The sequence below is a fragment of the Lasioglossum baleicum genome, chromosome 3 (genome assembly GCF_051020765.1).
Source record: "Lasioglossum baleicum chromosome 3, iyLasBale1, whole genome shotgun sequence".
NCBI classification, from domain to species: Eukaryota; Metazoa; Arthropoda; class Insecta; order Hymenoptera; family Halictidae; genus Lasioglossum; species Lasioglossum baleicum.
Genome location: NC_134931.1, coordinates 9,375,345 through 9,398,107, shown reverse-complemented (window position 1 = coordinate 9,398,107; position 22,763 = coordinate 9,375,345). Strand labels below are relative to the sequence as shown.

The 22,763-nt window shown below is 41.9% G+C and overlaps 1 protein-coding gene across 6 annotated transcripts in view; it reads left to right on the top strand.

Moving 5' to 3' along the window:
- LOC143207317 (proton channel OtopLc) overlaps positions 1 to 21,809 on the top strand; it is a 40,784-nt gene extending 18,975 nt beyond the window's left edge. For all 6 annotated transcript variants that reach the window (XM_076420632.1, XM_076420634.1, XM_076420636.1 and 3 more), the window contains 6 exons: positions 8,259 to 8,486; positions 11,136 to 11,338; positions 12,579 to 12,895; positions 15,041 to 15,206; positions 15,600 to 15,885; positions 16,145 to 21,809. In XM_076420632.1, coding sequence (XP_076276747.1) covers positions 8,259 to 8,486; positions 11,136 to 11,338; positions 12,579 to 12,895; positions 15,041 to 15,206; positions 15,600 to 15,885; positions 16,145 to 16,850 — 1,906 coding nt within the window. In that variant the 3' untranslated portion in view covers positions 16,851 to 21,809. The remainder of the gene's footprint in view (positions 1 to 8,258; positions 8,487 to 11,135; positions 11,339 to 12,578; positions 12,896 to 15,040; positions 15,207 to 15,599; positions 15,886 to 16,144) is intronic.
- The last annotated feature ends 954 nt before the right edge of the window (positions 21,810 to 22,763 follow it).

Genomic DNA, 22,763 nt, shown 5'->3' with positions numbered 1-22,763 from the left:
ACACAATAAATCTGCGATATTAACAATATGTTGCGATTGCGAATCTTCAAAATATAGTTTGATGATTGAATATGACCAGCTTTACGAGAAACAGCACCACTGTATTACGTCCCCTCCGTTTTCTAGGAATCCGGGAATCGCGCACGCACATCGTCAGCGATTCCATGGTACCCCAAGGATCGCCCGACGGCGCGGCGCGGCGTCTCCGCGTCCTCCGTATGCTTCGCGTGCTTTTCCCTAGGGAATTTCGATCGGGCCGCGCCGGATGTATGAACGCGTTCCTGAAATTTCCCGGCGCTTGATCTTCCTCGACGCGAATAGAATTCTTTCGGCGTTCTGCCGACAGAATTTCCAACGATTAAGTCTCTGTCTCTCTCGGTTAGGTTATTTATTGATGGTCGAGCTGCATGGTATTTTCCTGTGCTGCGAGATTTTCGCAAATATTTGGACACGCCAATTTTGGTTGAAACCTGCTGGGCTACTCTTGTGTTTGGTATATTGATATTTCAGGAGTGTATCATTAATTCATTTAAAACTCTGGTTGAACTTGCTGTTTAGAATGAATTATTCAAGAACATATGATATTAGCACAAGACAATACGACAGTCTGTGTATTTCTTCTGAACAATATAGAAAGATTGTATCATATTTGTTCAAAGAACAAAAGAACATTCTTAGAAAAACTGGCCATTACCTTTCGGTAGACGTATTAAATTACTTTCGAGTGCTCACTCAGCGTAACTAGCGAATAAATCATAAAATCCTCGAACTCCAGGTCACAATTACCACTAAATCCGCCATCAGTTTCCCTGACGGACTGTAGCAGATCAAGAATCGGATTCGATCTGACAATTAGGCTCGCGCAGCGGCGTTAAAAAATTCGCGGTCACGAAGCGGACCCTCGAAGCTCGCCAAGAGCGCACTCGACCCGCGGCGAAACGTCGAAAGCATAATCCCCTGGCAGGGATCGTGGCTCTGCTGTAATAATCGGGGAAAACCCAACTCCCCGTCCACATTTCCCACCCCTTTGGGGAACAGAGGAGGAAAGTAGAAGGATGGACAAAGGGAAAAAAACGTTTACGGAGTATTTAGACGGGTTCGGCGGAAGAACGATTAAAAGAGGAGCCGTTTCGAGTTCGAGTGCCGGGTAAGAAGAGACCGAAGATATACCAAGAGGAGATTCCTGGGGGGTGTCCACCCCCTCCGAGCAGGAGGTAGCCACCGAAACAGGGGTGAGCCAGTGCCCGGAGTCCTTGAGCCACGGATACACTCGTCCCACAATGAGGGAACGGCACTCAGCCACTGAATCAACCCCTCAGTGCCCACTCGCGCCCCTCCACAAGAGCATCCCTCTCGTCCGGCAACACCCTCTCGCGCTTCTCTGCTTCTCCAACACTACGTGATTATTTCAAAAAGCTCCAAGCCACGAGACGAGCTCCTCACCCCTCTGTTTCTTCCATCTGCCCCTCGTACTGCCCTCCTGCTTCACCCCTTCGAACGTTTTCTGTCCCTTTCCCTCTATACTCGGTGTTCCGATACGCGTAGCTACTGTTTCTACCCCCTAGAGAACATCAAGGTGGAAGGATTCACGTTCTTAGACCTTGGTGAGGGTTTTTGATTTTTTTCTGAAAATTATTCCGATTTTTCTTACCTCTACCTCACTGGTTCCCTACCCTTTTCTCTTACTCTTTCTACTGCTTTCTCATCCTTTCTCCCACTATACAGTGAAGGGATTATCCGTAATTGAATTATTGGGGCCGATGCGGCCTCACTCATGTTTATGCTAATAATTATTTACTAAGTGACGATTAATAATATATCTTAGATGAAAATTTACTACCTCGCTAAGTTCCTATTTGATTATTTCGATACAGATGAATATTATGTAAATATAATATAATGGAATCATTGCATTTTTAAAGATCATTTTGAAGGTCCACTTAAGGGTCAATGTTAAGGAATAATGTAAGGATTGGGAGTTCTGTTCCTTGCAATCAACTTTGCCAATTGCTATTCCGCATACAGCTCCTCGATCTTGACATGTACTAATTGCTATAATCTTTCCATCGATTTAAGAATTTTTCAGGGACACTGAGTACATGTTTCCCTTGTCCCTCTATGACAGTGCGTGCGCTGCGAACCCTCGCAACCCTCCTATCTCGTCGAAAGGACGAAGCTCCTCCACATCCCTCTCTACTATCGGCCTCGTAGGGGTAGGTCGCTTTACCCAGCAGAGCTCGTTTACCTTCTTAAACGCGCGGAACAACCATCGCCCGATTTCTGATATATACATATTTAGACACCAGCCCGGATCATCCCTCACGCCTTTCAACGGGAATGATCGCGCGATGGTTACTTTCACGCATATTTCGTCGACGGTGAGCCGAGGCTTTTAGAATATTAGACGGGGATCGTTCTCAGCGAGCCTCAACCCTTTTCAGTATAAAGGGGCGCTTGACCCTGTTCGCGACAATTGGTTACTGTCGTTTGCGAGATACTACGAGTATTTGACTTTGTAACTCCGAGCAAACTTAACCGGTGCATTGTTCCGGACACGGGGGAATCCTTCTGGATCAGTGTTGATCTTGCGAGGAGGAATGTAGCACTCTGATGCAGAGAATGTTGATTATTCTTAATGGCTAGGACTTTGTGGTGAGGTCCTCTTGTTTTTGTTGAGATACTCTTTGTAGATATGTCGGTAGTTGTAGTCATTTGTGTCTGTTGTGGTGGTTAGCTGAGGGAGTAGACTGAGAGGGTAAGTTTAATTTAGGGCTTGAAAGCAGAAGAAATTGCAGCTGAAAAATGATGTTCTTGTTTTGTTACACTTTTTTGAAAAACGCTAGTTAAAATATGTATACATCGAGCTGCGGGATAAATATATTTTGAGATACTATCAAGCAACATTTCTTAAAACTGCATACAGCCACAATATTATTTTGTATACACATACACACAATTAAGAGATAAATTTTGTTTCGTCGTTCTTTATGAAAATTAGTTAAAAATTGGATGAAAAAGCTTTCAATAAACAAAAGTTCTACTTTTGAAAACATGATTTATTTTTTAAAACCGAGGGGAGAGTTGCCACATTTAGACTGGCTTTTAAACTGTATAATCCACAATTAATTAACATAAAGAATGACACTGTAAAAATTGTTCTTTCTCAAATTATTATATATAGCGATTTGTTAATGCTACCGTTAATACTACTGAAAAAATGCACTTTTAATAATCATAAACCAGCTAGACGAAGGTAGATTTGTCGTACAGAAGATACACCATAAAAATTTTTACGCTTCTCTTACCATTGCATCTACCACGTTGCAGGCAATAAATTTTCCGTGGAAAACTCGAAGAAACCCTTGCCATGGAACGTCGAAGGTGTAACACCCCAACCCTTAGATCTCGAATCCACTTCGCGGTAAATTGGAAATTTCGCGCTGATACGTCGACGCAATATCGTGGTGAAATAATTTATCCTCTTGATATTCTTTCGTAGTGAAACAAGTAAAAAGAAAATAGCTAGACGTGCCACTCATCTCCGTTGTTTTCTTGTTTTTGTACAAAAATTGCTTAGAACAAAATAGCACATTGACATTTTTAAATTCTCTTCATCTGTCAGTTGCATTAAATTGCACTTCTCATTTCTGTCATAAATGCATAAAATCCACAGTCTATTTAGGGAATTCTAAGTCTATATTATTTTAAATTGAATCTTACGTATTCCGCAATGTCTAAACTTTAATTCAATCTTGATTCCATTTAAAGTTTGACACCGTTATCCCAGAAACGTCCAGTCTCATTACCAGCAAGTAAGCGGGTCGCAATTAACTGTGACGCGAAAAATACTTTTTCACGCGTCTATTTCTTTCTGAGACCACGAGATCAGCTACACTTCGTACTTTCCCCTCTTCTCTTTTTGTTCAGAGTCGCGAGTAATTAGAGGGCGTAACTTTTTTAATTTCCTCGATTAAGTAGCTCCCCGACGCCATCTTTCTCTGACCATTCGCAGGGCTGCCACATTCCGAGGTTTTTCGTTACTTTTCATGCTCCCGGAGAATGGAGTAGCTCGACTTCTCGCGCAGTTTTCCCTACCTGCGAGAAACGGTGAATGCAAACAGTGTCACCAATGCGGGCCATTTCGCCAACTTCAATATCGCGCTTTAATTGAGCGCGAAAAGCTCGAGCGGCGGCGCGGCGGGCCCGTTCTCTCTTGCTTTAGAGAGCAATTAGGGAACTTTTAATGGGGGCGTCGATAGTGTTCTGTGTGCTCTTTCGTATCTCGTTAATCGGAGAAGCGAGCCGAAGTGTTAATGATTGAAACCGATACCGCGACCGGGAAGCAAATCACTGTGTTCATGTTCACTTAATAAGACAAGTGAGGAGTTACTGTTGGAACTTAATGGGGTACTTCATTATTTAATTATTGGTTACATTATGGGATTTTCAGGCAGAAATTTAGACTGTTTTATAATAATATGTGTCTACATGACGAAACCGATACCGTCTTAAGACACCTCAACTTTAATCAGTATTCTGAGCATGTACTCTGTCGAGCTTGAGCTTTATTCTGCAATGTCTCAGCTTCAATTTTTAAAAAATTTTACCACTCGGTCGCAATTCTACTAAAAGATGTACGCTTTTTCTGATAGCATCAGCCTGTACGACGAAACAAGAACGTTTTTAAAGAGAGGTCGACTTTTTAGACATTTTTAGACATAAACATTTTATAGATTCAATTTACACAAAAAAATTTCACCACTCTGTCTCGATTCTATCAAAAGCTTTGCGATTTTTATTATACCATATACCAAGACATAAATTTTTTCAAATAAAGACGGCCAGAGGACGTACTAATCACTGGAGCCGTAAAAACTAGATTGCTGTCGGGGAAAGTATATTTCATTCTTGTTTACGCAGAAAGGAAATTAACAAAGATTCAGCGACGCTGCAGTACAGAATTTCGCAATTTCGAATTCTGGCCGACGTCCAAGAAAACATGCATTTCGTTGCACGGTGCTAGGGTTGCCATAGGACAACTTGTCGGTGTAAATTCCATGGTAACGGGAGGTAGCTTTTCAATTTCACGGGGTTTTCGGGGCTCAGGAACGAGTCTCGAGCGGCCACGTGTGAGAAACTGGCCGGCCGTATTTCGCCGACTGTCAGATTAGAGGGATCGGGCTGGATTATCATTAGATAAACGGCCGCGCCGTTGGAAAGTCGTCGCTTTAATGACGCTGCACGAAACCGTTCGTTCGCGCGATAGTGGGCCTCTTCCTGCAGCCAGTGTCAATGTGACAAGTGTATCAAACACGTTATGGCACCGCGTTGACCTTAAATTAGAGGCGAGAGAGACACTGCTCCCCTTCGGCTCCACCGAAACTGGCGCTGACGACGACTAAATGAATGGAGGGCGTCGCGAGATTCGACGTCGATCTTGCTGAAGTTTCATTTGCAAATGAACAATCGTCGATTCCCCTTCGTCGTTCACCGGAACACTGTCCGGTGAGATGAACTTCAGCCGGTTCGCGCACACAGTGTTCTGGCTCGGCGTTGTTTACTCAACGAAAATTCCTAATTCATTTTCTAGTAGATAATTTTGACCCTGCCGCGAACGAAAATGTTTTTTTCGCGACAAAGTTATTTGCAACCTGTTTTGAGGTACTTGAAAATCGCAGAACTTTTAATAGAATCGAAATGGAGGGTTGAAATTTTTTTGAAATTAAAGCTGAAACATTAATAAGAGAAGAATAAAAAAGGATATGGAGACAATACTTTCAAAATATTTATTAAAGTCAACCTCTCTTTAAAAATCTATTTATCTCATCACCCAAGCACACATTACAATAAAAATCGTACAAAGACTAAATAAACTCCTATTTTGATGGTATAGTCTATCACTCACTTGCAGTGTCTGTGGGTTCACAATTAATTCGTTCATGAGTTCCGTGATTCCGCAGCAAAATTGTTGGCGCGCTCGCAGAGTGCTTTGGTAGGGGAAAGTTTTCCGGGCCATTTGTTGCCGCGATTTAACAAGTTGACAGGCAGTTTCACGGCTGCGAGACTTGCGAGTTTGTCGGTTGAAGCGTATCTCCGATAGGCGACTTGCCAGCGGAAACTCTGTTAAACGAATTACGAGGGCCGCGGCCACGGCTCGCGCGCGGGTTCTCTCCCCCCCCCCCCCCGTTCGGCTTCTTCTTCGGGCTCGTGTGGGAACTCGAAGAATCCGATCGACGGAAACAAGGGAGACGATTAAATCTGAGTCGCCCGGGGCGGTCCTGGGGTCCTCATTTAATTAGCGCTGCTCGAGCACCGGGGACGTTCCACCGGCACCCGATTGAATCGCGTCGAGTCCAATCGAGTAATGGACTCGTTCAGCTGCTGGGAAGGTATCCGAGCACTGCATGTCGCCAGAACGATTGAATTTTAAGGAACCGGAAAAAACGGACGATATTACTGTGGTTCGAAAAAATAACGTGTTCCTGTGGGTGGTCGATGTTGTGTAGAAGGTTTTGGATGAATCGTATACATCCCTCATCTTTTGTTCTTCTGTGATTTTTTCTTCTTCCGAGTTGAGACAGAAATGGATACAAAATTTTATGAATGAATACTTCATACGATGATTATTTATATTGGACTGAATTTCATTAACATCTGCTCTGAATTGATTAAAATTGCTTCATACTGTGTCTACATCGCATTGGACTGGAATTGATTAAAAATTAATCTTTCATATTAAAGATTTTAATCAGTTGGAACTATAACCAGCAAAAATCCAATTGTCTTGTGATCTATATCTTGAAGGAAAGAACCTAATTCAAACTATCATAGCTGGCCATTTGATTCCCTTCAGACTTGCAAGTCTGACATAGAGGTTACTATTACAGTGACCGTAGCTGTGTTTTAAATTGTCTTCTCTCGCAAAACAGGTCGTAAAGTTTACCTTGATTTACATTAAAGATTGTCTTGATTAAATGAATTCTTAATGAAACATTTTAATAAATTGATAATAATATTAATTGTTGCATTAATGCATGGATGCCACTGTCTAAAAATGTAGTGTACATTTGGAAGCGTGCCTCGATAGGAATTATGCAAATGTCTCTCCACACTGAAATGCAGAAGGAACGCAATACCATGAAATTTTATTTCCTGTGTCAGTAGTTATACTAAGGCAAAAGTGACAGAAAACTTCACGAGATCCGACCACGGTTTTATTGTATTTTTTTATGGGGAAAGAAGGAATTTATAAAGGGAGAAGTTATGAATGCTAACGACTGTATAATTATCCACCCATTCGTACTAAGCAGTTGAACGCGCGTGCAAATGGTTCTGAATGCAAATGGTTCAATCAAGAGCGCATAAATCTAGCCAACTATCTCAGGAAGCGTTCCTTCAGTCCACGGTGGTACTCGTTACCTCCAAACTTTCCAGCTCCCTATGCTCTAACTACAAAGAACTTAGAAGATACGTTTCGCCTCTGGGAGCAAATTAACGCTGCCATTTACTTTACAAACTGAATGCAAAATAACAATTGCAGCTTCTATAAACTAGCAACCGGTTTGGTAAAATTTTCCATATTGTTCCGAATTAGATTGTTGTACGGTTTTTTGTCACGAAGTTCGAATAGCTTAAATATCACGAAGAACGGGGGTGTACGTCGTAGGCGGTGGGGGAGAGTAGACGAATATGGACTAGGTTGTAATTGGGTCAATTAGGTGGACCTAACTTACAATTTATAATGGTATTCATCTTTAACCCTTCGTTTCTTTGTGTGCGACAATTACGTATGGTGTTACAGATATTAGCATAATCTACAGGTTACTTAGACTGTTCATAGTCATCTTCAACTTCTAGGAAGCAAGAAATAATAAATAAAAGTGTTACCATATCTGACAGTCTCACTACATTAAAAAAATCTAGCCACAGTCAGGACGCACACACGTCGTCCCTAAACAGTCAAAGGTTATACTTAAGTACGAGGGTGTGCATGCATATTCACTTTATTTTCGGGACAAACAGGTTAATCCTATGGATCATAAGGTTACGCAACCGTGAGGATCACCGGAAGCGTAGGATAGTGTGGTGGTGGTTAAGGGGGACAGGGAAAGTGTATCGCTTTATTGACGTAGTTCAGGTACCCCGGGGATCGTGGCTGGTAATTATCCCGGTAATTGAGCCGCCGATACCGACGACGAATCGATCGGCCAAGGACAGGATAGAAATAATGAGGAAACACGGTGGGTCTCTCTGTTCAGCTGGCCAGGACTGCAGGCCGCGCTGCCGTCGCCGGCTTCGCCGTCCGCGGTGATCGTCTCGCCGGAAACGCTGTCTAGACACAGCAGCAGCTCACCCTCCCGCACCCATCGGCCACACCAGTTCGCCCTGGCCTTGCCATGCTCCTCGCAACCGATTTCCGCGGTCTGCTACCCGGCCCCGACCTTCCTCGATGCCGCCGACGACCGGAAGTGGAAGAAGCTTGGATGGTGAGTCGATCAAACCTTTTCTACTACCTACTTTTCCTTCTTTCTTGTAACTTTCTATTTCTAGCTCTAAAAGAATTTGTAACGACAGTCTAAGACTTGTCAATTGAATTTGCAAATCCTCGTCGACTTCTCCTTGCAGCTTCCCAAAGAGATTACTTGTTCACCGATTTCAGGATTTGCTGGTCGTTTCGCCAGGGGTCAGAAGATATCAATGTGGCTTGATGAGTGTCTACACACATTGATGTTTTCTGGTTGTTTTCATTTATAGCTAGCTTTATCAGAATACATTCGTGTATCTTCGCACATAGCTAGTTTCATCAGGAGTCAGGAGACATCAGTGTGTATTCACGAGTGACTTAATACGAAACTAGCTGTGTGGGGAGTTTGAAGACGCGTATATGTCTTCACGAGTATCTTCACACGTTGAGGTTTTTCTGGTGGTTTTACACACTCTTGCATCGATCAGCTCGAATCTTTGATCATTTGACTGTGATTTAGGGGATCGAGGTACTACCGCTCTTTCCGTTTGGGGCACAGGCGTTGAAATAGGTTACGTAGACGTAAATTAATGACGTCCGTGACCTGTAGCGAGGGGTACGCAGTGAATTTCAAACTGCTACTAGTATTCGAACGATTACCAGCGCGAGGCGGTACGCACGGGATTCGTGGTTGTCGGATTTCGGTGTCGGCTATGACGTGATTCTTTTATTTCGATCGTACATAGTTGATGTTGATCAACTTGCTGGATGGTGGATTGGGGTTGGGCTTTTGATGCTGGAACTGTGGTTGTTAAACACTCGTTTGTTGAATTTGGTGATATAGACGTTGCACTGATGCTCCGTGAACGACAATTGTGCTGAGGATGCATGGTGCAATGATGACAAATAATCCTTTTTAGAAGCATTGGTCGAAAGTAAAACATTTGGATGGTCTTTGAGTACATGTGCACTAAATGGTTCTGTCAATGCCACGATTCATACACTGCTATTGCTGTCATTTTATTAAGTAACACAAAGTTTCTGTGTTCGTGTCGTACTTTATATTAATTTATTATTGTGTACAGAAGTAACTACACTAGTAAGTAGAATCACATTAAAAGCAGACATTTTAATGTTGCTCGCATTTAGAAACACAAACAAGAATGGAAATAATCTATGCAAATGTCCATTGGACCAAAACTTACACTTGGTGCAGGTGCACCTGATGTGCACTCGACGATACACGTGCACCTGTACTTAACGACCACTCGACCAAACATGTGCGGATGTACCTGACAGAGTCTCATGTGGAATTCATCCTCCGAGTGTACCGTGATTTTCGCAACAATGAACAAATATATCCCGTCCGTTCCAAATTTTCAACTTTAAAAAACATTAATTTATTTTTTGTTTGAATCGTGCCTTTCTGTTATTAATTAGACACGTGGGATGCACTTGCTTATGCTTGCTCTCTGATCATAATAAATGTTTAGCCTGTACACACACCAAGGATCAAAATTCATCCTTTTCGTTGGTTGTTCAATTTCATTCCGATTGAAAACAAACAAAATGAAACTTGTCAAATTAAACTGTAAAATGGTAGAGAATATTTTCTGTAACTTTCTAGAAATTTCTGAAGCGAACAGGTAATGAGAGTCAATTAATCAAAGATTATTTTTATAGATAGATTATTGGAGGAGAACGAGTTTTGTCTCTCGAAGGTACATGTCAAATAATAACTATGCGAATCAAGAAAATATCAGCAGCCAATACAGAACAACCCTCGGTCAGCATTATCTCGTTTCGCAAATGATTGGTCACAGATCCACCGAGCCTCAATTGATCCTAAAAGCAGCGCGTCGCGATAATGATTGGGATAACCATCGTCCGAGATTCCATCTTGACTCGTTTCCATTCCGCGCGAATTAACGCAAAGAGGGGAATACATACGCCGGTCACCACGGAAATTTCACGTGATCCTCCGGGTTATCCTGACCGACGTCTGCGCTGCAATTACCGGCACTTTATGAATCAAACACACACACACACACACACACATACACATGGGCGCGCACGACCGGCCACGCGATTACCCGTAATTGAACCAATTCTTACGGGGGTGGGTGTATTTGCGGCCAATGGTATCTGCGCCGAGGCTTCGTTCGGGGAACCGGACCGTTTAACTTTTTCATTTGAGAACAACCACGTTTCCCTACAATCCACACATCTGCCTCGACGAATTTCTGGTCTATCTATAAATGCTTTATCTACTTCAGAAAAAGATCTCAGTGTAAATCCCACCTGCTCATTGTCCTCATCAATGCACAAAATCCTTAGTCTATCGATTAGATTCAAATTGAAAGTTTCAAACAATTCCAACAGAACCTAAGACTACATCTCGAACCTGTAGTGTCTATCCGAAGTCCTATTTGTAGACTTTAAACGATAGTTAATCGATCAGTGGGTAAATATGTCGACCATAGTTCATTCATTCGTGCTGAACGTTCACTCCGGAAACCGTGATAAGACGCTCGAGGACGTAACTCATAACAGGTATGCACCGGAAATAGTCCCATTTCCCTATCGAAGGAATCAACTCCTCTCTCTCTCTCTCTCTTTTAAACTCGAGACGCAGATCTCATTCAAGCATAATTTCCGCTTCTTTCGGCAGCGACGCCCTGGCGACGACGTTCAGCGCCCTGTACGGAAAGCTGCTGGTCGTCATGGGAATCGCCTTTCCCATGGCGGAAGTAATATCCACCTACATCCCACCGTCGTTCTACGAGGGATTCTACCTGTACCTGTACTTCGGCAGCATGATCTTTCTCGTCTACACCTACGCCACCTTGTTGCGTGACAGTAAACCCAAATCAAGTAAGTTAACGATTGAAGATGATCGGAATACGATTCACGCTGTTCATTTTGCTTGTATCGATCCAAGTGAATGCAAGTGGGTCCTAGTGAAATTTCATTGAATTGACGTTTTAGGTAGCTCTGCCGTGTGTTGTTGTTTTCCGAGTAGGTAATGCCTTCCTGCACAGAGTTCTAGTTGTACACCACGCGGACTTTTAGGATTCTAAGGAGCGTCTGCGTTCCTCTCGCGATCAGTTTATTTAATTTTCTTATGCTCTCAATACGCTAATTTCATTGACCATTGCCCGAGGAATGCTGGTAGAATGCTACTAACCGAATCGCTAGCCGTTTACTTCATAACAACGTACTCTCTTCAAGGATATAATAAAATTTAAAAATATAATTGTTGTAGTCGATTCCAGAATTGAACGAACTGAAACAAGATTAACAAAAATTCGAACAATTCTGCTTTTATCGAGCCAACAGTATATGCACAGATGTGTGCCAGCATCCTTGAAGAAGTTCAACAATTCTACTATTCAAATTCAATTCCCGGTCTTCAAATAACAAGGATAATTACTAGACTGTGGACTGTTATGCAAAATAAAACTTGTCTGTATTAATTTCCAAATACAGAAGCTACATAGACACGCATTTCTTTTCTTGATAATTTTATAGAGTTGAGAACATTTAGTTTTGGTGATCCTCCTCAGGGGAGGAATGCTGCAACTCGGAGTTCCCTCCATATCAGCAACGCCGGCCTGGTTGTTCGGGCCAAATCCCAACTTTTTTCTTTTTCTGTTGGCCCTACAGTTTATAAAGTTTATAAAGGTGGGTTCCGAACCACCTATTTTGCCAACAACACGCGAAAAAGCACTCAATAGAGTTGAGGACAATGCGACAGTATTTTTAAACCTTTTGAGTGTGTTCACCAAGTTGCTTTTGATCTACTCATTTTTATTATAAATGCATAAAATCCGCTGTCTAGTAATAAACATCATCTTATCACCTCTTGGACTTATAACTTAACCAGCACTTACACCCCTAATCCAAATTCTACTTAATCTCCCAGGTCCTCGGCCACCCTTGTCTAAGACAATCTGAGAGTTAAACGGCGTGAAAGAATAGTCTTTCTTGAATTTAGTCAGCTTTGTCCAAGGCAAGAATATCGCAGATTCCAAAAAGCTCGCTGGTCTCGCTTTCAAGCCGCAGTTAAAATCGCATTAATCTTAACCGACCGATTACCATAAATTTGCATTAGAAGAGAAGCGAAAGGACGTGTCCGACCTGGACTCGTCGAGATCGTCGAGCGGTGCCGGCGGCGACAGCGACGCGCCCGACGCCGCGTGCCCTCACGTTACTGCCATCAGGCCAGCCCAACATTATGGCAGCTTCTACCTAAGGATGGGTGCCGTTGCCTTCGGAATCGGATCCATGATCTACTCAGGCCTCGAGTTCGGTCAATACTTCGAGCTCGAACAGAACACCAAATGCCATAACATCATGCTCGCACTCACGCCCGCGACCAGGATGGCGTTCATCTTCATCCAGATGTACTTCATATTTCTGAACAACGAGGTGAGCAGAGAGATCTTAAAGATGGATGTTTGATAAAGAAGTTTTTGGAAGATTCTTGAATGAGCTCTGGGATTTTTCCAGAAAATTTCGGGAAAATCGTGAGGGTGGGTTAAAAGAAAATCGGGTGGTAAAAATTGTACTCAATTTTGAAATAGTAGGGATGACATCATTTTTATGAAACTTTACCCTGAACACATTTGAAATGACAAGATTTAAATGATAATTGACATGAGAGACTGGTGGTGCGTTTTAATTTCAAGAAGCATTATTTGGGGGATCATCGTGCGAGGTTATAAAAAGATTGGACAGGCAAGATTGTTTGATCAAATGACACTCTGGAATCTCTGAAGCATCCCCAGAAGTATCAAAAGGGACGGTTGTCTAACAACCCCTGCAATTTAAATAGAACGCTCAGCCAGATATAGACTCAGCACCGCAACGACTAAATTAAATCAGCAGATTCCACTGCATCTCGATTTCAAGATCGATAACAGACGAATTTCGGTCGCCCGGTTCGTTCATTTCAGTCGGAACCGTAAAGACAATCGATAATTGCGAGGTCTGTTCCATTTTCCCAGAAAACCAGCTCGTTCTCTCTCGGTTCGCGGTGCAATTTTTTTCGCCGAGCGATTGCGTGAGGAGTCCCTTCAAAATCGTCGAAGGGGAGCCACTCGTCCTCTCTCCTGCCTAGCTGAAGGGTCTAAAAATAACGAGAGAGAGAGCTCGTCGATGTTGCAGAAATCGGTTTTGCCGCGTAGCCTAACGAAAGAGCGAAAGCGTCGGTGCAAACCGAGGAGAGGTTAATGAAATGGAAGGGTGAACAACCCTGAAACTAAGGCTGGAACGAGAGCAGAGTCCAGGTGGTCGGTGCTTCACTTTATTTTACAGAAGCTTTGCTCTTTCCTTTGCCACAGATGAATATCTCGTCCTCGACCGCTTTTGATTAAAACTTCGCAAGAGCCTCTCCGATCGAGGACGCTGATCGTTCAACGTTTAACGACCCGACGTTCCGCGGCCGACAGAATCGAATTATTCCTCTATTGCACTAGGTATTGGATCTAGACTGCGCCGGAAACTTTGCTCCACTGATCCCCTGCATAGCAAACGTTGGTAATCGTTTGTTAGAAGCAGCCCAACCAACTCAGGCTACGAGGATTTCTCATCTGAACGTCATGACCGCTTTTATTCTTTCTTAGTAGGGCTCTTCATTTCATTTCGAATTCTTTTGTTCCTTGGAGCACAAGTTATTCATTCTTAGGGTTCATACACCTTTTCCTGGGTTTTCATAATTTATACAGGAGATAAAAGTCAGACAGGAGATAAAAGGAGATGTGGAAGTTATTTAGGTGGCTTGTCTTAGGTGACTTACCCTGTAATTATACAAGAACAAATTTTAAAATGTACGATTTTCCAGAAAAATTAAAAAATCAGAACCCTTGAATTTAAGAGAAATTTTTAACAGGTAATAGAATCTTTATTGCAATCGTGAACTTTTTGATATTTATAGATACATATATGTATAAATGTATAATATAATATAGTGTCTGAGCGCCACCGCTGAAAGGTTATTAATACGACCTGCTGTGTACATGCTATATGTATGTAGTCGTTTGAAAGGAAAATTCAAATAAATAAAATAAACCAACTATGTCCATGGAAAATTTATTACTCATAAATAGCTGAATACTTACGCTGAACACAAGCAACACTTCGCTTCTGTCACACATGTAATGACAAAGTTCCCGTACTGCCAATCAAGAAACGAATTTCACAGTTCGGAACTGGTTTTCTGATTTGCTTCTAAGAATCCGCGTAAGTCGAGGACTTACTCTATCTGCAACTCGCAAGGCTGCAAAAGAATGTATGGATCTACTTGAAGTCAAGTTGCACTTTGCACAAGGATTAAAATCACTGGCCGTTTGTGGTGCGCTTCCAAGGAAGTAGAAGAAGATCATAAGACTTCTTTCCACTTTGTGTGTTCAGAAGGGAACGTGACCCCAGCATCTTCCTTTGAAGTTCTCAGAGTACCTCCAGGGATTATAATAATAATAAAGGGTATTAAAAGAGAGAACTACGAAGTAGAAACATGATTCTTGTTGTAGAAGGCTGATTGGAAAGCATGTTAATTTCTGTTTCCTTCGACAGCAAATGAAAGTTTATCGTCATCGGGTGATCGCGCGTTTCGGGCTGATGCACATGATCGGCACGAATCTGTCCGTCTGGCTGAACGTCCTGATCCAGGAAACGAAACATGAGATACTGACGTTCTACAACCCGGAGAACGGATCGTTGAGAATCTCCCACAGATTAGGTATGGTTCGTTACACGCCTACACTGCGACTGAAACTTTGGAATGAGTGGTTGATTCTTAGAGCTATTGCTTCCGGTTCCAAAACGTTAATAAACCTTTTCCTGATTCGAAGTAGTTGGCTTTTAGAGCTAATTCATGTAAGTCACTTTTATGATCCATGTGACAGCCCCAAGATGATGTGGTTTATGTTGCCTTTTGAACAGACCACTTGTGGATTAGACTAATCAATATTTATTGGTACTCCTGTGTCGTTTAAGAAGCGTGTTTTGCTCTATATTATAATACGTATAGATCCACTAATGGCTTGCATGAATTAATGCTTATTGTTCTTGGGTATTAGAATCAATTCATTGTAAACTGTTGGAATTTTTACTGAAAGTTAAATCAAATTAGGTGGAAAGGGCAATGTCCATTTCGGTGGTCACGTGTACTACCACCATGGCGGGCAGGTGAGGATTCCAAGAGGTCTGAAGGGACCCCATCACATGTTCGAGTGCAGGAGAACCAACATAATGGGCTCGTTGGTGCAGGATGCTAGTCCGTTCCTCTTCCCCTGTACGATCGAGTACAGCCTAATCTGCGCCGCCATTCTTTATGTGATGTGGAAGAACATTTCCAAGGCTGCCTTCACGCCACCCAAAGTACCGCCGGGATCCAGGCATCATACACACGCATACAGGTAATTTGTTCAACCCTAATCGACTCCAGAAATTGTCCTAATTCTTCTTAACATTTTTCCAAATATTTTTTATTTTTGAAATAAGAGTAGATTTCTTGTTTATCTCGTGTTATTTTATTTGAAGACATTTATTGGAAGAGTTTTTCAAAATTGTGCATGTCAAACTCAACAGACCCGCCACCCAAGATCACCTCCAAAAACTGGATGCATGTGTTAACAATCCCAAATTTCTGAAGACTAACGCAATCTATCTCCTCAGGAGATCGCCGCACCACTACAGCGTGGACTGTGCACGCGCGCACAAGGGTCTCTTCGTGGGTATCTTGATCCTGGTGCTAACGATCATCTCCCTGATTCTGTTCTTCGTGCTGATCTCCCGTCCAGAGTTGGTCGGATTCGCAGTGACTGAAGTGAATGTCTGTGAATTAACCTTATACGGGATGTCAACAATAGCGACGTTGATAGGGATGTTCCAGATGCGAAAATTGCGCTACGATGGTAGCAGGAACTTGGAGCTGGACAACATCCTGTTGGTAGCAGCCCAAACAGGAATGTTCATCTACTCCACGTTCACGATCATCGGGGCACAGTTCACTTTAGCAAAGCACACGGTGTTAGTTCTGGTGACAGCACTGGCTAGCGTTGTGCAGACAACGTTTCAGACGATCTTCATCCTGGACGCTTCAAGGAGATCGGTAGCAACTGCGAAGCAGATTCGGAAGAAGCCAGGAAGAGAGATTGTGACGTTCCTGTTGGTGACTAATTTAGCAATGTGGGCGATCAACACTTTGGAGAAGTCACGCGCAGAATCGCATCCAGTGCAGTTGCACTTTTATGGTCTGTGGGCCTGGACGATCATCACACACGTGTCGATGCCTCTGGCGATCTTCTACAGGTTCCACAGCACCGTGTGTCTCTGCGAGGTCTGGAAAAGGGCGTACAAGGTTAAACCAACTTACATGTGACGTAAGGGGTCACGCGAGGTCGTATGCAACACCCAGACTCCTCAGAGACCGACCACCTTGCCGGCCAGGCTGGACGCCATTGTCGAGAACGATCGTGTTTACTTCATGTAAGCGGACACGGGTTCTGACAAACGAATCCTCGGCTCGTCCAGAGTTCCAGTGAACTGCTCGAAGCAGTTAGATGCGTTGCGCGTGCTTTGGACGCTGGGATAGAGAACCGCTCTAGCTACCCTTAGGGGATATGAGCTATCCTAAATTGCTCTGGGTAGTTTAGAACTCGATGTTCAACATTGATGTACGTTTGTCGGATAGTCCAGGGTTCTAAAAGACATTTCAGACCATTTGACTGTGCCATATATGGTTTAGGCACTTTAGGAGAGGAGATCTAGCTATCCTTAGGGGATGCGAGTCATCCTGATAGCTCTGGGTAGCTTGCGATTCTCGATTCTTGGCATCGATGAATGATTCTCAGGACGTCCAAGGTTCCAGGAGGCAGATTAGAGCATTGAATGTGCACATAAGAAGAAGTGCTCTAGTTACTACTAAAGGATACGAGTCATTCTGAGTTGCTCTAACTAATTTGAAATCCAATTATCATCATCGATGGACGATTGTTAGCTAATCCAGAGTTCCAGGATACACCTTAAGCATTTTAATGTGCCATGCGTGGTTTAGACACTTTAGAAGTGCTCTAGCTACTGTTAAATGATGCGATTCATTGTGAGTTGCTCTAGGCTAATTTGAAGCCCAATTATCATCATCGATAGACGACTGTTAACTAGTCCAGTGTTCTAGGAGACACCATAAAGCATTTCAATTGTGCCATATGTGTTTTAGACGCTCTAGCTGTAGCTGTAGGATGTGAGTCATACAGAATTGCTCTAGCTAATTTGGATCTTCCTTGGCATCACTAAGGGATGATCCTCAGTCTGTCCATGGTTCCAAAAGACATTCCAGAGCGTTTTTATGTAATAAGCTTGTTTCGAACGCTCTGCGAAAGTTCTAACTACCTTTAGAGTATGCTAAAGGATCCTGCATTGCTCTAGGTAGTTCAGAACAGGTTTTACGTCACTGATAGACAATCCTCAACTGGTCCGCAGTCTAGAAATCACCTTCAAGCGTTCGAAAGCACTAGAAGCCCTTCAGAAGCTCTCAGAAAAGAGCTCTAGCTCCTATTAGAAGAGGTGAGCCAATCCCGCGTTATCCTAGACAATTTCGATCGAATTTTTCATCACTAATAAACAATCTAAAAACGTTTGAATATGTCACATTTCAGACGCTTTTGAATAGGAGCTCTAACTCCATTTATGGGGTACGAACCACTTAGTTACTCTAGGTAGTTCTTGTTTCGACTACAGAAGCACCAACTTCTGTGTTCACGTTGAGCAAGATGTTTTATCATTGACAAAACGGAAGCATCGGTAGATCGGCTTCCGGTTTTCATGAATCGAGGTAGATCGTTCGGAGTCGATCCTGCGGTGTACATAGATCGTTGATCATCGACATCTGGACGATCCATACTTGTATCGTGCGCAAGGAAGGCACAATCGACAACGCACAATTTTTTACCGCGGTTAGGCGTAGGCGACTAGACGCTTAGTATCGTCGGAGCAACGACCGTTCCTTCGATTTCTTCGGGAACAATTAATAGACACGGTCAATCCAAAGATTGAGATTCATTCGTCTTCGATCGCAAGACTGAGGCAGCCTGTTCTCGGTCCACGATCAAAAGTAAACAATTCCGTTTCCGCGATCTGTCCTTCGATGTAACTCGAATACTCTCAACGGACATCCGTCTTCCACGTAGTACAAACTACAACTTAAATAACGTCTCTCGCGTCCAGGTTATATAGATTTCGATAGATCGATTGGAGAGAGGCAGACAATCTTTAAGAACGCCAGGCGGCTGGCCAGAGTATATCTATCTTATCGCGCGTTCTTGTTAAAATCTTCCTTACCCGTACACCGATCATTGAGAAAACGATAGAGACGATAGATTCTAGTGTGATTTACTATAATACGATAGCAAGAAGCGAAATTCCAAGGCTGGGATATATAGGGTCCAGCACGAACGTCCATGCATCCGTCGAGGTAGCCGTGGTGTTGGCAAAGAAGTCTGTTTCTCTCGCTTTAGCGTTGCAACGTCCAGAAAATTAATTTGTGTTTGTGTCTACAAGTGAATTGGATTATTCTAACGCCTGATGTACGAGCACGTAATAATTTACAATTTCAATATCACACCTGAATTATTTTTCGCTCAACGTTGCCATGAGTTTCGAAAACTGTTTCAAAAGATACAGCGAATTGCGATGCATCCTGCGATTTTGCCACGTCTGAGGTCCAGTGAGTTTTAGCCAGTCCAAAATCTGTCGTCCTGAGATAGCGGAGAAAATGGTATTGACGGTGCATCGCTTCGTACTCCCGTAGATCCGTGATGATAGAAAACATACAGGGTTGCGTTGAAATTATTGACTATGACGAGAGCTCGTGCAATAATTGCATTAATATTGTTTGAAATAAGCATTATTTGTATCCATTGGTCCAAAAACATTATCAGAATTCTTATACTATTCCCGATTTACATTCTCACAAATATTTGTGGTTGGAAAATCGTCCAATTAACAAGTTGTTTCATTGAATGGCCAAAATTGTTTTAGTTGGAAAAAAGACATTTGTCGACAATTTCAACGCAGCCAGGATAAAAGAAAGTTAGAAGCGAGAGTGCGAGGGATGATGGGAAAACGTTCGGAGGAGCAGAGTACAACGGCGAATCATATCATTAAGCCTTAATCCGTCGAATGCGCTGTCCAAGCTCTAATTTAAAATCGGGCGAGAGAAAAGGATGAGAAACAAGAGAACGAAAAAGAAGAAGGAGCAAAGGGGGATCAGAGCCGATCGAGACGACCTACTCGAGCGGGTATCTTTTTATTTTCTGCTCAACAGACAGTCCTTAGGGAAGTTTTTCGGGGGTGAAAGAGATGAACGGTGCGCGACTATCGAGAATGATTTGAAAAGAGTGCGTGTGTTCTTTGTTTCCGCGGGTGTTTTGTTCGATTGCGTGATGATATGCATGAGTGTCCCGCGGGAAAACCAAAAACAAACGAGAGAACGTCGTTTGATCGAACGTGTCTGTTTCTTTTTTGATAAAGAGACAGTGTTTTTCTAGTTAATCGCGTGTTTCGTGCTACACGCTTATTTCGGTGACACACCGCGTGCGATCGGCGATCGGCCGATCGTTTGTGAGGTTCTTTTTTGTAATATATAATATAGAAATTTTCGAGGCGGCTGTAAATACGTGAAAGAATTTTTAGAACGATAAGGCGGCGGCGAAGCAGGAGAAAAACGGATGGATCCTCTCGGTGTTTAGAGCTAGTTGTGTCGACATGTTTCTTCCTATATTATATATAATATATACACATATATATACAAATATAAATATATTTATTATTGCGTTGTTCTATTCTAATATTTATTGTATTTATCAGATATAGGATTTACAAGCGACACGTTACGTTTATTGAGCGGGGCTCGTGTCGAGATCCTTCGCCCTTATTTTTCTCGTACTATCCATCATCTTCTTCAACTTCTATTTTTCTCTGCACTTCGTCTCTTCACTTCAAGAAGATGTTTATAACATGAAGTACGTCTTCGAAATGTCCCACGAACCAACCAGAATATTTCTAATTAAATTCTAGTTGACTCTCTCTCATTTTATCTGTGATTAGAAGTTGACATAAATGAAATTTCATCCCTTATGAACATATTAACACGTTGAATGCTGTGGAGATCACCGGTGGCTATTAAAAAATAATGTTTAACACTAAACCTACCGAGCACTGAAAGTGACCGACATGTGTTGCCTTATGAAAATGACAAGATTGAATTTATTTAGATGTTGCACAATTTTTAGTATAATACGTGTTCGAATAAGAAAATTTATTCAATCATTTCTCATGAAAAGATCCTTATCTTTTAATAATTATAAAGTATATAAAACCGGTCATTGGACTGGTGGTGGCTGGTTTAGTATTAAAAATGATTATAAAATCAGAGCTACCGGATATAAATATTTTAGAATCGTAATTAACTACATTATAGTATAAGTCGAAGACTTCAATAACTAATAATTATTACGAATAATACTGATCGGTGTTACTAATGAAATAAACGATGCTAGAGTGCGAGATGCACGAAACTCTCACAGCACTGAACGTGTTAAGGGATGATTACCATTTTATACTCATTCAAGTCATTGATAGTGATTCCTAGAGATCATCTTCATACAAAAAAGAATTTTCTAAACACAACTAACGAAGACTGAAATTCAATAAAATTGTATTTTTAATATAACACCGAGCTGCAAGCAATAATTCATCGAACTTTGTATTTTAGTATATTTGTAATATTCGTATTCGATATAGAAATAGAAAAAGCAGTAGTCTAATAAGACTGATGCCGTTTTGAAATTCAGAAATAGAAAAATCCGTAGCGAGACTGATACCATTAAAAAATTTTTAATGACTGTGCAAAGTGTTCTAGTAGATTAGGACAGTTATTCTTATAGTATAGTGGACGTAATGCTTCGGAAAAATGTTTTACGCGAATGTAGAGAGCGATGAAGCTTCTGAATGAAGATCGAATGTTTGGCTGGTGGGACGCTACGACTTTCATGTTTCGATTTCCCTGACACAATACTGTAGCTAATGATCTCGCCACGAGTCTTAGCCGAAATTGAGAGCGAACACAAGATAGAAAACACACGAGGTAAGTCACGATGTGCGCGGCTCGTATTGAAGAGCCGAACGGACGTGCACACGGCGCATTACCACCTTTCTACGTCACGTTTCTGAACTGTACTTTTTCTATGTCCGCATACTCTAGTTCCTACGCAATGTTTGTACTCTTATACCCTTTGTACTATTTGTACCTTACGAATCGCAATACACTCGTCCGCAATAATCGCACGCCTTCGTTATTCCCACTAGACGCTCATTCACTGTCCATCGTACTAAAGAAAACAATTATTGTGCAGATCTAAATTAATTTATTTATGTTATCCGTCATCTTTAAACTCTTTTCTATAAGTCTATCCTACAGTACGCTCCCATATAACACGACCAAAAATCTGTGCATATGAATAATATTTCATGCGGTAGTAAATTTACAGTGAATATACAAAAAATTGTTTAAAAAGATCATAAAATTATCGTCATGCAGTCTGTTTAAACATTTTTTTCATTGCATTATACGGGAGCCTATTGTGTTGGTTTAATTATACTAATTCGGTTCAGCACTGTAGGTGTCTCATCTTCTGGATTTTATTTTTTCTCGTTATAGTTTTTGAAAGAATCTGAGAGCATTCCAGGGTATGCTAAAATAATATTTTAGCCGAATGTTTAAACCATTTGGCAATAACAATAAAAATTCGACGGGAAGTTTTATACATTCAGCTAAAATATTGCTTGCATATTAAATTACAGACTACAAGTGCCTCAGATTGCTCTGAGATTTTTCAAAGTCTATAACAATAAAAAACAAAATCTAGAAGATACGACACTTACAATGCTGAACCAGATCAGTAATTAAACCGATAGGAACCATTTGGCAATAACAATAAAAATTCAACAGGAAGTTAGATTTAAAAGAAATGGCAATTCGCTTGATGATAAGAGGCAATCTCGTAGCGTGGTTAAAAACAGTCATTCTTGTGCTGTTAAAAATACTGTGAACGCATTGACTACTACATTAGCCAGTCATGCACGACGCAATCCTATATGCGGAATAAAAATTAATTTTTATGAAGAGAACATAATGTCAATAAAATGGTGATACGTTTCCAAAAAGGGCACATTTACATGGAAAAGTGTATCGAGAAAGTAGAGCAAGTTTTCATCCTAGAAAGTTTCGTTTCCG